The sequence below is a fragment of the Lutra lutra genome, chromosome 7 (genome assembly GCF_902655055.1).
Source record: "Lutra lutra chromosome 7, mLutLut1.2, whole genome shotgun sequence".
Taxonomy (NCBI): Eukaryota; Metazoa; Chordata; class Mammalia; order Carnivora; family Mustelidae; genus Lutra; species Lutra lutra.
The window spans coordinates 36,793,642-36,808,937 of NC_062284.1; the positions used below are offsets into that span (position 1 = coordinate 36,793,642).

General features: G+C 38.3%; 2 protein-coding genes across 7 annotated transcripts in view; one reads left to right on the plus strand and one right to left on the minus strand.

Annotated features, from left to right (window-relative positions):
* Positions 1 to 4,831: 4,831 nt before the first annotated feature.
* On the minus strand, positions 4,832 to 7,007 carry PIGBOS1 (PIGB opposite strand 1). Of its 2 annotated transcripts, none has more exons than XM_047738193.1 (4): positions 6,877 to 7,007; positions 5,772 to 5,837; positions 5,142 to 5,472; positions 4,832 to 4,937 (listed from the first exon to the last, which is right to left on the minus strand). In XM_047738193.1, the coding sequence occupies exon 3, from the start codon at positions 5,388 to 5,390 to the stop codon at positions 5,226 to 5,228; it is 165 nt and encodes a 54-aa protein (XP_047594149.1). In that variant the 5' UTR covers positions 5,391 to 5,472; positions 5,772 to 5,837; positions 6,877 to 7,007; the 3' UTR covers positions 4,832 to 4,937; positions 5,142 to 5,225. The 2 variants fall into 2 exon arrangements, with proteins under 2 accessions (XP_047594149.1, XP_047594147.1); XM_047738191.1 differs by having other exon boundaries at positions 4,832 to 4,933; positions 5,138 to 5,472.
* Positions 7,008 to 7,085: 78 nt separating this feature from the next.
* PIGB (phosphatidylinositol glycan anchor biosynthesis class B) overlaps positions 7,086 to 15,296 on the plus strand; it is a 38,240-nt gene continuing 30,029 nt past the window's right edge. For 3 of the 5 annotated variants that reach the window (XM_047738179.1, XM_047738181.1, XM_047738180.1), the window contains exons 1-4: positions 7,086 to 7,218; positions 9,089 to 9,224; positions 9,642 to 9,759; positions 14,366 to 14,470. In XM_047738179.1, coding sequence (XP_047594135.1) covers positions 7,086 to 7,218; positions 9,089 to 9,224; positions 9,642 to 9,759; positions 14,366 to 14,470 — 492 coding nt within the window. Of the gene's footprint in view, positions 7,219 to 7,674; positions 7,924 to 9,088; positions 9,225 to 9,641; positions 9,760 to 12,675; positions 13,762 to 14,365; positions 14,471 to 15,296 lie in introns of those variants that run through there. The other 2 variants (XM_047738182.1, XM_047738184.1) reach the window with 2 other exon arrangements.

The following is a 15,296-nucleotide window of genomic DNA, read 5'->3' on the forward strand; positions in this document are numbered from 1 at the left end:
ATCGAGTCCCACATCAGGCTCCCAGCTCCACGGGGAGTCTGCTTCTCCCTTGACCTTCTCCTCGCTCATGCTCTCTCTCACTGTCTCTCTCTTCTCTCAAATAAATAAATAAAATGTTTAAAAAAAAAAAAGATAACTCAATTAAAAAGAGGGCAAAGGACTTGAATAGGTTTTTCTCCAAAGAAAATATAAAAATGGTCAATAAGCACACAAAAAGATGTGTGGGGAATGCAAATCAAAACCATAATTACTCTTTCACATCTATAAAGCTGGTCATAACTTTTTTCAAAAAGAAAAGAAAAATTACAAGTGTTACGTGAGGATATAGAGAAATCGAAACCCTATATATTACTGTGGAAATGTAAAACGATGTAGTCACTTTGGAAAGCAGTTTGGAGGTTCTTCAAAATGTTAAACAGAATGACCATATGATCCAGCAAGTCCAGTGTGATCTTGGATTAGTTCCCAGACCAGGAAAAAAAAAAACAACTGTCTATTGATCTAAAGGACATCAGTAAGACTTGGTAAAATTTGGATAAAATCTGAGATTAGATAATATTGTGTCAATTTTAATTTCCTGATCTTGATCATTTTATTTATGAAAGACAAGGAGTTTGTAGGAATTACACACTGAAATATTTAGTAGTAAAAGGGTATCATGAGGGCAACTCACTCTCAGAGGGTTTAGAAAAACAATAATGTGGTGTGTTCATGTGTAAATATACATACACGGAGAGAGATTAAAGCAAATGTAGTAAAATGTTAACATTTGTGGAATTTTATATAAAACTTTTGTACTTTTTGCACCTTTTCTCCAAGTGTGCAATTACTTCACAATAGTTTAAAAAAAAAACTTCTGAAAGTCACTTTAGCAAGTCCCATTGGATCAAGTCTAGTGGCCCACTTAAAAATCTATTATTTTCTTGGCTTCCGCTCTCACTTTTTTTACTCCCACTATCTGCTCTCCTGATCTTAAGAGTTAGAATGGATTTGTGCTGAGATTGGAAAAACAGCCACCCAATTGTTACATGGAAGGCCCTGATGATATTCCTTTCACTGAGGCACTGGTGAGGAGGCCACTGACATCTCTGAAAAGCTCCATGGTGGTTGCCCTTTATAGGCTGGGATTGACAGTTGAAGATACTGCTGCAACAGGTCTCCCTAGCATCAGCTAGAAATAAAAGGATCCCCACTCACTAAAGCTACAGGTATTCCCTGTCCCCAGTACTTGTTCCAGGCCTTGCTAAAGCCTGTAGGTAAGCACCCTCCACACACGGGATGCCTCTGGATGAGTTGGCTCTGGTGGCCAGAGGGGCTAGCTCTGGTGGACAAAAAAGCTTGAGTTCCTGGGCACCAAAGTACTGTAACAACTACAAAGGTATTTTGGGGCAGGCCACTATATCAAGGGCATTTCACAGACTGCCAAAGGAAACACACCCCCAGTCTGTCTATGAACAAGGCCCATTTACTCGCTCTGTAACTATAACCTGATGGACAGACTTTAGTTTTGTCAGATATGTGCAGACTGCGGAGGCACTACTGGGAATGTAGTCAAGGAAACACCATCTTTGCACGCCCCCTTGGCCTCATCGCAGCTTATTGGTATCTCTCAGAAAGTAGTTGATACACTCACCTGAAGTCCCAATTGTTACAACTTTTACCAAGAGGACACCTCCAGATCTCCTGGTCTATAGATCAGCAGGGTCTACAATTGTGTGCCCACAGGACTATATATATTTACATAAGTTAAGAGCTGCTGCCCAAGGATTTGGCTTCCACTTAGCCTGAATCCAGGTACTGACTGAGATCACCGGTCACACCATCCATAGCTGGGATCCATTCAAGAACAAATCAGTCTACTTAGACAATCACAAATGTTCCAAAGACAAATAAGAGCTAGGGCAAGGTTGAAAAATAAGGTTCATCTCCTACATAAGACCACTCCTTCAAGACTGGGAGAAGTAGCTGTTTTGCACTATACTTAGAGTCAAGGGTAATGAGGAAACAGAAAAACGGGTTCAAAAAAAAAAAAAATAGAGCAAGAACAAGTCAGAAAAAGACCTTAATGAGATGCAAAAAAAAAAAAAAGTAATCTGCCTGATAAGAGTTCAAAGTAATGGGTATAAAGATGCTCCCCAAACTCAGGAGAACAATGGATGAATACAGGGAGAACTTCAACAAAGAGATAAAAAATGTAAAAAGAAACAAAACAAAAATCACAGAGCTGAAGAACATAACTGAACTGAAAAATACACAATACCATTCAACAGCAGGCTAGATGAAGCATAAAAAATGGATCAGCAACCAGGAAGGAAGACAGGGCAGTGGAACTCAAACAGAACAACAAAAGAAAAAAGAAATTTAAAAAGAGAAGATAGCTTAAGAGACTTATAGAACAACATCAAGGAGAATAATATTAGTAGCATAGGGGTCTCAAAGGGGAATAGAGAAAAAGGGCAGGAAACTTATTTGAAGAAAATAATGGCTAAAAATTTCCCTAACCTGCGGAAGGAGATGGACATCCAGGTACAGAAAGCAAGGAGAGCTCCAAACTACATTAATCCAAGGAAAGCCACATCAAGACACATTATAATTAAAATGTCAAAAGTTGGGGTGCCTGGGTGGCTCAGTGGGTTAAAGCCTCTGCCTTCGGCTCGGGTCATGATCCCGGGTCCTGGGATCGAGCCCTGCATCGGGCTCTCCGGTCAGAGGGGAGCCTGCTTCCTCCTCTCCCTCTGCCTGCCTCTCTGCCTATTTGTGATCTCTGGCTGTTAAACAAATAAATCTTTAAAAAAATAAAAATAAAAATAAAAACACAATGTCAAAAGTTAAAGAGAGAATCTTAAAAGCCTCAAAAGAAAAGTTTCTTATATACAACAGAACCCCTTAAGACTAGTGGAAGATTTTTAGCAGAAACCTTTGCAGGCCAGAAATGAGGGCCATAATATATTCAAAGTGCTGAAGGAAAGAAAAAAAAATCCAACTAAGAATACCCTGCCCAGCAAAGCTATCATTTGGAACCGAAGAAAAGATAGAGACGTTTTCCATATAAACAAAAGCTAAAGCAGTTCATCACCACTAAACCAGCTTTACAAGAAATTTTAAAGGGATTTCTTAAAAAATGCACTAATAACAAAATATAAAAGTAAAAATCTCACTGGTGAAGGCAAATATATAGTAAGGGTAGGAGAATAACCACTTATAAAGTTAGTATTAAGGTTAAAAGATAAAAGTAACAACTATAATTACAACTGGTTAACAAATACACAAAATAAAAATGTAAAACATAACATCAAAAACATAAAACATGGTGGGGGAATAAAAATGTAGAGGATTAGAATGTATCAAAAATTTAAGTTACTATTTACTTAAAATATGCTGTTAAAAACATAAGCAGTTATATATGAACTTCATGGTAACCACAAAGGAAAGACCTATTGTAGATACACAAAACATAATGAGGGGGGAAAAAAAAAAAAAAAAAAACCTAAACAGAACACTAAAGTCAGTCATCAAACCACAGGGAAAAGAGCAAGAGAAGACAATAGGAATAGACGGGAAATATAAAAAGAGATGGAAAACAAAATGGTAATAAGCAGATACCTACCAATAATTACTTTAAGTGGACTAAATTATCCTATCAAAAGACATAAAGCAGGTAAATAGATTAAAAAACAAGACTCATCTATATACTGCCTAAAAGATACACTCTTCAGAAGTTAAGGACACACACAGACTGGAAAGGGAAATATTCCATGTAAATGAAAATGAAGAGAAAGCTGGTGTAGCTATACTTATATCAGACAAAACAGACTAAAGACTGTAAAAGACAAAGTAGAGCATTACATAGTGAAAAAGCAGTCAATCAAACAAGAGAATATAAAAATTATAAATATTTATGCATCCAACATAGGAGCACCTATATAAGACAAATATTAACAGACATAAAGAGAGAAATTGTTCACAATACAGTAATAGTAGTGGATTTTAACACCCCACGGACCTCAATGGATAGATCATCTAGAGAGAAAATCAGTAAGAAAACATTGGCCTTAAACAACACATTAGAGCAGATGAATTTACTAGAAAAATACAGAATATTCAATCCAAAAGCAGCAGAATATACATGCTTCTCAAACGCACATGAAACATTCTCCAAGAAAGATCACATGTTAGGCCACAAAGCAAGTCTCAACAGATTTAAGAAGACTGAAATCGTATCAAGCATCTTTTCTGATCATAATGGCATGAAACTAAAAATCAATTACAAGAAGAAAACTGAAAAAAAAAATCACAAATATGTAGATTAAACAACATGCTATTGAACCATCAATGGGTCAACAAAGAAGTCAAAGAAGGAATCAGAAAATACCTTGAGGCAAATGAAAATGTAAATATAACAATGCAAAATCCATGGGATGCAGCAAAAGATGTTCTAGTAGAGGAGTTCATAGTGATACCTACCTACCTCAAGAAACAAGGAAAATCTCTAACTTCACATCTAAAGGAACTAGAAAAAGAATAAAGCCCAAAATTAGTAGAAGTAAGGAAATAAGATCACAGAAATAAAATAGAAACTAAAACTAAAATTTAAAAAATCAATTAAACTGGTTCTTTGGAAGGATAAACAAAATTAACATTTTGCATTGTTATATTTACATTTCATTTGCTACTTGAGGGGCATTCTGCCTGAGGTACTTGACTTGATTCACTTCATCTATAAACAGTACTATAAACACCATTTCCAGCTAGTTTATGAATAGAGTCTTGTCATCCCTTGATCCTGTTTATGCTGCATTCCCAGAAAAATAAACATCAACTGGGAAACAAAAATTCTTTAGACATTTATTTTAGTTTTTCAAAATGACAAAATTAAACACTGAAATTGACAGTGCTTGTTTTAAAATCATTACCTATGATTTGCGTTTAAAATATACTTGAGGGGCGCCTGGGTGGCTCAGTGGGTTAAAGCCTCTGCCTTCGGCTCGGGTCATGATCTCGGGGTCCTGGGATCGAGCCCCGTGTCGGGCTCTCTGCTCGGTGGAGAGCCTGCTTCCCCCTCTCTCTGTCTGCCTCTCTGCCTACTTGTGATCTCTGTCTGTCAAATAAATAAATAAAATCTTTAAAATATATATATATACTTGAGAACTTTTTACTAGATTATTTATACTCAACGCATAATTTCAATAGAACTTTAAACAATTACAGTTTAACTCCATGTAGTATTAACTTTTCTTCTCTTCTGATTCTTGTGCCAATTTCAACTTTTCTTTTAATTCCATCTGATCTCGGTAATATTGTTCAAATATTGGTTGATAAATATACATCCCTCCAGCAATTCCAAGGATGCTAGCAAAAAGCAGTTGTGGAAGAGTCAATCTCCCAAACATTTTTCAACAAATGCCATACAGTGCTTTTGCCACACGGTGCTTTTGAAAAATTACAGTCAACATCCAGGAAATATCTTCAGATCTGTGTACAAAGAAAATAGAAAGCAAACCAGTAACTCAGCATGACATCCTTTTAAAAGATTCCATGTCACTACTTTGTTCCAGAGTGAAGAGTATTTTCATCATATGTAAATATCACTTATTTAACTAAAATAGGAATATAAATACACAGAGAATATGATAAATGGGTTAGGGGGTGGTGTTAAGACAAAGCGAAATCCTACTACAGAATTTTCTCAATGGTTTTAAATAAATAATTCTTAAAATGACAAAAGTGGGGGAGAGGTTAGGAAGAGGCATGCTCTTGTCACCTTTACATACCATCATAAAACTATCAACTAAACGAAACAGCTGCCCCCAAAAGTTGAAAGTGGTTGCCAATCCAATCTGGAAGTAAAAGAAAGAGAACTGTTACTTTTCATTATTAGCCCTTTTTTATTTATTTCATGTTTTTCGCCAATATGCATAATTAAAAACAATTTTTAAAACAGGCTAAAGGATTTTATGAGTTCCCTTTGATGCTTTAGAAGGTACAAGTAGACATCAAATATATGTAAATAACTTGCCATCCACTTTTGATAAAAATATAAAGAGATCTGACTGATTCTACTTTTAATAATTGAGGAGTAAAGACTCCAGTATTTCTCAGAAAGTTATACTTGTGAACACCATAGTCTCTGGAGAAAACAGAGTTTATGAAAGAGGAAAGCAGAATAACGAATTTACATGTTTGCTTATAATGTAAGTCTTTCACCGTCTCCTAGACAGGCCCCCGAGGTTACAAAAATCATTAGTGGCAGAACCGGTCCTAGAAATTAGGTTGTCCTTAACATCGCTAAAATGTAATTTAAAGTAATATGGGAAAGAAATGCCTGACTGCTCTTGGACTCTACGATTAACTAGATAAATGACAATTTATCAAGCATGCTACGGTTCATCGCCTGCGGAAGGACGGAGGGAGGGAGGGAGGGGATTTTTTGCAAGTAGGCTCTTTGGAAAATAAACCACATGAAATGGGAAGGATCCCCTTTTGCCTCTAGTTTGCTAAGTGACCCTGACCGAGTCACTTAAGTTTCCGAACCTCATTTTCTACATCTGTACAAGAGCTTAAATCAGCCCTACTCCGCCTACCTCGTCCAACAACTAATGTGAGATCACCCAAACAGTGAAATGTTACACAAACACGTTTGCAATGATCATTACTACTATCGTTGCCACTTAAACACCTCCGACCGTTGGGCTGTCGCTTCGCGTCGCTGACCCCGCCTCCCGTCTGCCCAAGTCTAGGAGAGTTCTGGCTCCTTCCAGCAGTTTCCGGAAAACAGGGCGCAGAGATCACGAAGCCAAAGGCGGACAGCAATCTCAGGAGAAGCTAAAGAAAAAGCGCAGACCCGCTCGTGACAAAGCATACCGGTGCCAAACAAACCTGCAGCACTCCGCGGCAGACACAAACTGCGGGGGTCCGTGCGAGAAAGCGGCCTTTTCCCAGATACCTCCGCGCCTGCGAGCGACGGCTGCTGCAGAGGCCAAACTTAGTGAGCGGAAGAGCAACGCGCGTTTCTCCAACTCCCGTCTCCCTCCTCGTAGGGACTGAGGTGCCTACGGATCCTCAGCCGACCTCGAAGGAGGTGCAGGATGAGGCAAGAGGGGGACGATAGCCGACTCTTTTTCCGCGGCTTCCAGAACCGCTCCCAGGAGAAGATGAAGCTGCGAAAGAGAAAGTCAACTTTGTACCTCAGCCCCCGGAAGAGCACCTTGCGCCACGGAGGTGAGGGGGTGGGGGCGGGGGCGTGGCGCGGACGCCGAACTCCCAGGCAGAGGCGGGAAGCCGCGGACCCTGAGCTAGGGCTCCATCTGCTGGGCGGGGTTGCCAAGAAATCGTAGTGCACTCGAGACCGGATTCTCGGTTCGTGCCACTTCAGGGCCCTTTATTCTGCATTGGTTAGTTCTGCCGCGGCCGTGCGGAGCGAGTGGACGTGACGTAACCATCCGCATTTTAGAAAAACACCCGGGCTGGGAGTTAACCTGAGATCTCGCAGCTACGGAGGGACTGGTTCCTGGGGTTGAACCGGGTCCGACTGCCACCCCATTTATTTTTCCCACCCACGCCTTCTCTCTGGTCCGGTGTGATGATGTTGACAGGAGCAAAGTCACCCCAGCAAGTGGACTTTTGATCTGTCAGAAGGGGGTATTTACTATAAAGAGGGACTTCTCATTCATTCAGTCATTATGTATTGTGCGCCTTGCATGTGCGGAGCACTGTGTAAGCGGCATGAAAAGAAAGCCGAGTTTCCCCCTGGAAACCTGCGACCAAGAAAGGAGAGAGTCGTTTTGCTAAATGGAGGAGGATTGTGACGGGGCGTAGCGGGGGGGGGGGGGGGGGGGGGGGGGGGGGGAGTTAGCTGGGCCCGAGTTCTGTCGCTCTTTTCCCCTAATCCTTCCTTTGTTAGAAGTTGGATCCCTGAGGGTAAAGGTTAGTAACGACGGTGAATTACCATACTGGTCACAGACAAATAGTAGAACTTTTAGGTGATTCAAGATCACTTGTTCGGGGGCCCGCTCTGAGTTCTGCACCAGTCCACTGAGTAAAAGGGTTTTTCTTTCAGCAGATATAGTTCAGTCGGGGTGTTTCTTTAGGTGCTTCTGAATGATGAAAGTTGAGATGGGGCATGTGTGGTGTGTTGAATGTGCCAATCGTCTGAAAAATATTTAAATATGTTCCCAGAGAATAAGGAAGGAGAGTGGCAGGAACTAGAACTATATAGCAAAAGACTCAAAATGGATCACAGGGCAAACACAATTACTCAGGAGGCCAAACAGGCAAGTCTGAATAAATTAAAGCCCCTTCTCTTAAAAACCAACTGGGTATTGCCACTTGAGCTTTGTTGTCAGATCTTGGTTGTAAAATGCTGCAAATCTTTTATATTGAAAAAGATTTTAATACGAAGTCGGATTTTTAAATGTTGACAACTAAATTCACGTTTAAAAAAATACTCTGTATGCAGCTGGTGGGCTGTCCAGTTATGGCAAAGAACAGGGCTTTGGAGGCAGCAGACAGACCTCGTTTTGAATCCCATTTAGTCATTTATAACCTTTTTGACTTTGGACAAGGCAGGTTAATTTCTAAGTCTCAATTTCCTCATATGTGAATGGGGCCAGTACCTACCCTTTAGCATGATTTGGAGGATCAAATGAGATAAGGCATGTGAAGGAATGAACTCAGCGCCTTGCATAGAGTAAGCATCAATAAGGATTATTTAAAAACATGCAGAGGACCAGCAGTTTGATATGCCACTGTTTGCCATACATAGGAAGAGTTGATCCTAAGTAATTTGTTAGCTTTCCTTTATAGGCTACCCATATAGTTAATCCAGTGTTATCTTACTATTCTCCTTATACAATTAATTGCAAGAAAGATTGGTTAAATGAAAGGTGGTAATTTCCCAGTGTTGAGGCTTGGGCCCTTGTATAACTGTCTGCCCAGGTCTGCTTTGAGAGTAGTGCCGACGGGCCAGAGTTCTCTATTGTACCTTCACAGAGTCTGAGCAAGGTGCCAACCAGAGCAGCAGATTTTAGTTCTCTAAGTGGAACTTCCCTGACTTTTGTGCCACGATTACCTGTTTTGTTTTGTTTTTCAGATCTCCTTGGTGAAAACATTTATCTGGTCTTGTTTACCATAGCATTACGAATATGTAACTGTTTTTTAGTCCAGACAAGTTTTGTTCCAGATGAATATTGGCAGTCTCTTGAAGTTGCACATCACATGGTTTTCAAATATCCTTTGTAGTTTCTTTTCTGGACTAGAAATGTATATTCATTTTAGAAATTGTGCCAGCTTCTCTTATAAATTTTCTATCAATTTTACTAAGTAATTTTACTTATCAAATTATACCATTATTTTACACTGATATTTCTTCTTTCTTTGATGGTAATATATTTGACTCAACCTTTAACCAGCAGGTATTCCCATAGAGCTTAGTACTGTGGAGGATATAGATGAAGTAAAACACACATTCCATTCTTAAAGAAATTATGAGTTTAATTGGCCAACTGCATTTTTGATTCAAATAACCAGTATAAAATGCTATGATTTTAAGCTGCTTCATCCAAAAAAATGGAAATTTTTCATGCACAGAAATTAAAGTAGATTTTGTTTCAGTGCTGTTTAACATTAGTCCTTAATATTACTAATTATGGTTATTTGACCTGGGAATGGACAGAAAGATTGAGGGGTTACACTTATCCCTTAATCTTTGCAAGCATTTACAAGATCCTGCATCTTTTGGGGAAAGATAGTGTTCAACTGTTGGTAAGTTTAAATAAAAGTAAATTAAAAAGTAATTAAAAGTTGATTTATTCCATCCTTTTTAAAGGCTAATGTATATTAATTAAATGACTTTATTGGTATCATAAGGTTTGTTTTTAAAAAGATATTGTGACTGAACTCTGACCATATCTGGGCAGCCTACAGTTCTGAAAACATACTGCAATGTGTCACCCTTCATTATGTGCTAAAACACAAAACTGAGCATTAAAGTGTCCTACTTAAAGGAATCCTGTGAATCCTATTAAGATATTCAGACTTTCAGAATGACTACATTATATATTAATTATTTGGACTTTAGAAGTATTCTTCCTTCATGAAATAATCATGAGAGGAGTGTTGTATTTTGTTTTAACTTGTGAGCAGAAGATCCTGTTATATGAGCTTATGAAGAACACATATAAACCTACTCAGCATTTAGTGTTGAAAATAAATCTTAGAGAAAATTAATTTGATAAGAATTTGATGATATGCACAACCATTGTGCTATGTATATAGTAATTAGGCAGCAATAGTAAGTAAGGTTGTAATTCCTAGATCATGTACTTCTGGGGTCAGTTGCCAAGAGAGGGTACAAAAGAACTAATGGGGCCAAAATTTCCCTAAACTCACTCTCAAGATCTTTTAAGCTGTCCTCAGATTAGACTCAGAAGTTTGGGCCTTCCCCATTTTCTGTTAGGGAAGTAACCCAGAATTCCAAAGGCAGTCCAAATCCTGAGGGTTTCTTAGAACCTGGAAAGACACATGGAAGTATCATGGGGAAGGAAAATTTAGAGCAGCAGCAGCATTTCTTCCATGGACAGATGTTGAACTTAGGGGCTGTGAATTCCCTTGTCCTGAAAGGGTTTCTAGATTATTTGGGGTAACCATAAAGCCTGGAACCACAGGCAAATATACGTAATGCTATCAAGGATATCTTATATCTCAAGAAGTCATCAAGGATATATTATATCCTAAGAAGTAGATTATATTGTGAATGAAGGAGTCTTCAAGATAGAAAACTTCCTATTCCTCCAGGACCTATCCACTTCCCTCAACCTCTAGCTGACCCACCTGTGATTTAAAGTAAGCCTCCTCTAGTCCCCATCCCCACCCTACTGTCCCCCCAAAAAATCTGGAGCTTGACCAGATGGAGAAACTTAAGATGCTATCAGTTAGTCATTCATACTGTCATATTATCTTTTTTTTTAAGATTTTATTTATTTATTTATTTGACAGAGATCACAAGTAGGCAGAGAGGCAGACAGAGAGAGAAGCAGGCTCCCCACTGAGCAGAGAGCCCAATGCAGGGCTTGATCCCAGGACCCCAGGATCATGATCCGAGCCAAAGGCAGAGGCTTCAACCCACCGAGCCACCCAGGCGCCCCATCATATTGATTATCTTAAACATAGACCACATGATTTTGAAACTAGAAGGGGTCAGAGAAGTGAAATAAATAGACCAAGGTCACAGGATGTTAAAAGCAGAGCCAAAACTAGATCCTGGGGTGCCTGGGTGGCTCAGTGGGTTAAGCATTTGTCTTCAGCTTGTCATGATTCCAGGACCCTGGAATCAAACCCCACGTCAGTCTCCTTGTAGGGAGCCTGTTTCTCCCTCTCCCTCTCCTTCTGCCCCTCCCCTCCACTAGTGCACTCTTTCTCTCAAATAAATAAATTAAATCTTTTTAAAAATTATTTATTTATTTATTTATTTATTAAAGATTTTATCTATTTATTTGACAGAGATCACAAGTCAGCAGAGAGGCAGGCCGGCGGGGTCGGGGGGGGAGAAGCAGGGTCCCTGCTGAGCAGAGAGCCTGATTGGGGCTTGATCCCCGGACCCTGAGATCATGACCTGTGCCCAAGGCAGAGGCTTAACCCACTGAGCCACCCAGGCGCCCCTAAAATCTTTTTTTTTTTAAAGAAAGAAAGAAAGAATAAAACTAGATCTTGGGTCTGCTTATTCATAGCCTAGATACCTTGTCCCCAAACTGCATAAAGTGTGTTTACAGAACTAGTAATGGCTTAGAATTGCACTGTCTAATATGGTAGCCACTAGCCACATGGGTCTACTGAATATTTGAAATGTGGCTAGTCCACATTGAGAAGTGCTACTAGTGCAAAATTCATACTGGATGTCAAAAACCTAGTACAAAATAAAAATGTAAAATGTTTCTGTAATATTTTATTTTGATGAAATAATAATATTTTAGATATATTGGGTTAAACAAAATAAATTAATTTTACCTGTTTGGGATTTTTTTTTTACTTTTTAATTTGGCTACCATAAAATTTTAAATTACATACATGGATCATGTCATATCTCAACTGGACAGCACTGGCTTAGAACACATGAGAAGAAAGGGATATAGAAGACAGACCTGAATAGGGGACCAAAGTGGGGACTCTCAGTAGTCAGAAGACATATAAGGGCATTTGGCCTCTGGAGATTAATGGAAGATCAGGAGCTTAAAGAACAGGAGAATGGTGAGCTGCCAACACAGTACCATATTCAAGATTTACCCCTTGCATGTTCCTTCTCTTTGCCCCACCCCTCTCCTTTTCATTTCCAGAAGTCATATGCAAGTGTTACTTAATTCTTCTCAGATCCTTACTATAAACCTAGAAAATTACAGTATCTTGAAGGTCTGGAGAGAGTTCTAATAACTGGGAATTTACATCTCCACTTACTTTTGTGTTGAACTAAAATCTACCTTCTTTTATCTTTATTATTTTTAATAGTTTATTTATTTATTTGAGACAGAGAAAGAAAGAGCAAGTACAAACAGGCGTAGAGGGAGAAGCAGGCTCCCGCTTAGCCAGGAACCCAAAATGCGGCTCTCTCCTAGGACCCTGGGATCATGACCTGAGCCAAAGGCAGTTGCTTATATGACTGAGCCACCCAGGGGCCCCAAATGTACCTTCTTTTAAATTCAAGTTTTCTACAAGACAACCCTTCAGAAAGTTTTATTTATCCAGGATAAATATCTCTATTTCTAAATATCATAATCAGATAATATCCTTAAGACATCTTATAATTTTTTAAAATCTGTCTTAAAATGTAGGTCTCCAAATTGAATATAATATTGAAAGCTAGGGTAACTAGTTCAGAATATAGTAGAACCATTAATCCTACAAATGTTATACTCCTGTCATTGCACAACATATAGTTTCAGTGGCTTCTTTGTACTGTTGGCTTATATTAAACTCGTAGCTAAACTGACTTCTCACATAAACTACTTTCAGGCCTGAGAGGCAAGAATGAAGCATAAAGATCTCTAGGCAGAGTAAGCAGAAGGTATGTACACAGGTGCCTTTTGCTGTATTTTACAGGGCAGAGTTTAAGTGAAATTATGAAGTACAGCATACCTTTAAAACTTAAACATTTATTTAAAACTTACTGACAAAGAGGAAGAACATATAAAGCTAAAGTGTTAGAAGCCATTGGCACCTGAAAGTAAAGCCACTCTAATTACACTGTAAAATTAATAAAGACTGGTCCAACACAAGTAAAAATTTAAATATATTTTTAGAAAACATCTTTTGAGCTAACCTAGATTAAATTGTCCTCTATCAGTGTGTTATTTGTTAATGATAACTGTGACACATTTTTTTAAAACTCTCAAAGATGTCATTGTGTAGCATTAGAATTACTAACTGTAATTAAGTTATAATATTTACTCTTTAGTTTTACCCTTAAATTTACTTTTTAATGTCATCTGATTACTGTGTTTCTGTAGTTGTAGAATACTCATCCTTTTATAGAAAAAAGAAAGTAACTCATTTTATTATCCATATTGCAGGATGGGGAAGCAGTGTACCTTAGTAGTTAAGAGCACAGTCTTTAGAATCAGGAAGACCTGGGTTTGAATTCTGGTTTCTACACTAGCTGTGCAGCCTTGAGAAAATTATTTAATGTCTCTTTACCTCAGTTTCCTCACTTATAAAGCAGTGCTGATCTCACAGGGATTGTTAGGACTGAATGCACTGATACACGTAAAGTACTTGGTATGATACCTATTCACATATTACTATAAATGCTTCATAAAAATTTAATATTATTATGCTAACAAAGATCATTAAATATGCTTCTAAAATAGAACCTTAACACAATGAACTGTTTTGTTGGCTATCTATATTAAAAGTAATACTGTTGTGGGTGCCTGGGTGGCTCAGTTGGGTAAGTGACTGCGGCTCAGGTCATGATCACAGAGTCTCCGGATTGAGTCCCTCATCAGGCTCCCTGCTCAGTGGGGAGCCAGCTTCCCCCTCTGACCTCCCCCACTCTTATGTTCTGTCTCGATCACTCTCTCTCTCAAATAAATAAATAAATAAATAAATAAATTTTTAAAATGGTAGTAGTGTTGTAATGTATAAATTACAGAAAGAAAGAGAATAAAACTACCTTGGGCATATCCCTGAAAAATTAATGTCATTTTTGTAGAAAAACAGGTATTTTTGCAAAAGAATAGAATACTATATTACATTTATTTTTGTACTAAGAATGGTCTTCAATTGATAGTTGGATCAGTTTGTTGATTTCTTAATGATAATTCTGTCTGAACCAGTATATGTTTTTTAATATCTTCTTTTTCTTTTTAAACTATTGAAGATTTGGATTCCTAGACTTGCCCAAGCACTTTTGTCTGCTATAGCAGACATCAGACTCTACTCATTAATGAAGCAACTTGAAAATCAGCAAATGGCAAAATGGGTGGTAAGTCCTAAACACTTTAGAAACTATTCATTTCATTCCTAATAGCATGAAGCACATGAAAAAATACCAGTTCTCAAAACAGCTTCAAAAGATAATTTGTACAACTTTATAGAGGTACTTCCATATTGAAGAACAGCAAAATGCAAGTGGTGCATGCCATATCTCTACTTCTGATTGCTCCCCAGGTGACTGAAGCCACTAATGCCCTCAAAATCTTTGAGAGGCTAAACCCCAGGAACAGGCTTGGAAGCACTTTCACTCATCAAACCTGTCAGAGTCCTTGCCTCATTTTCTACAGAATTCAATAGGAATTGTTCTAATCATTGCCTACCTCACAAATAACCTCTACTGTGTACAACCTTTGTTCACTACCTCTAGCTACCTGAGACTGAGCCTAAGAAGCAGGTTTTCACTGAAACATTCTTTCACCTCTAGCCTGAGTGTTTGAAAGAGTTAGACTCTGTAAGGGAGAAAATGTGGTGTAGAAAACTGTCCTTTGTCAGACTGGCTTATTTCACAGTGGGGAGATAGATTCCTGATACCACATTCAAATCTTGAATGGAATTTCTCATTGAAACCATATCCTGAAGAGTGATTGGATTCTTTAGTATTGTAGTTAACCTCCCTTGGGTCTTTCTTAAATAAAATTTTATACAAGCTAGCTTAGAAATCTTACTACCTTTTTAATACTGTTTCTACCAGAAAATATATTCCCAATTCCAAGTAACCAACTTATCAACAAATTTCTGGAATATAATTTATTATTAATTTATTAATAAATATTAATTTGGTAATTATTACTAAGACATGTCTATAGATAGTGTGT

Bases quoted from the DNA above. Each gene is read 5' to 3' on its own strand.
- PIGBOS1 (XM_047738193.1), bottom strand. From the start codon at position 5,390: ATGTTTGGGAGATTGACTCTTCCACAACTGCTTTTTGCTAGCATCCTT.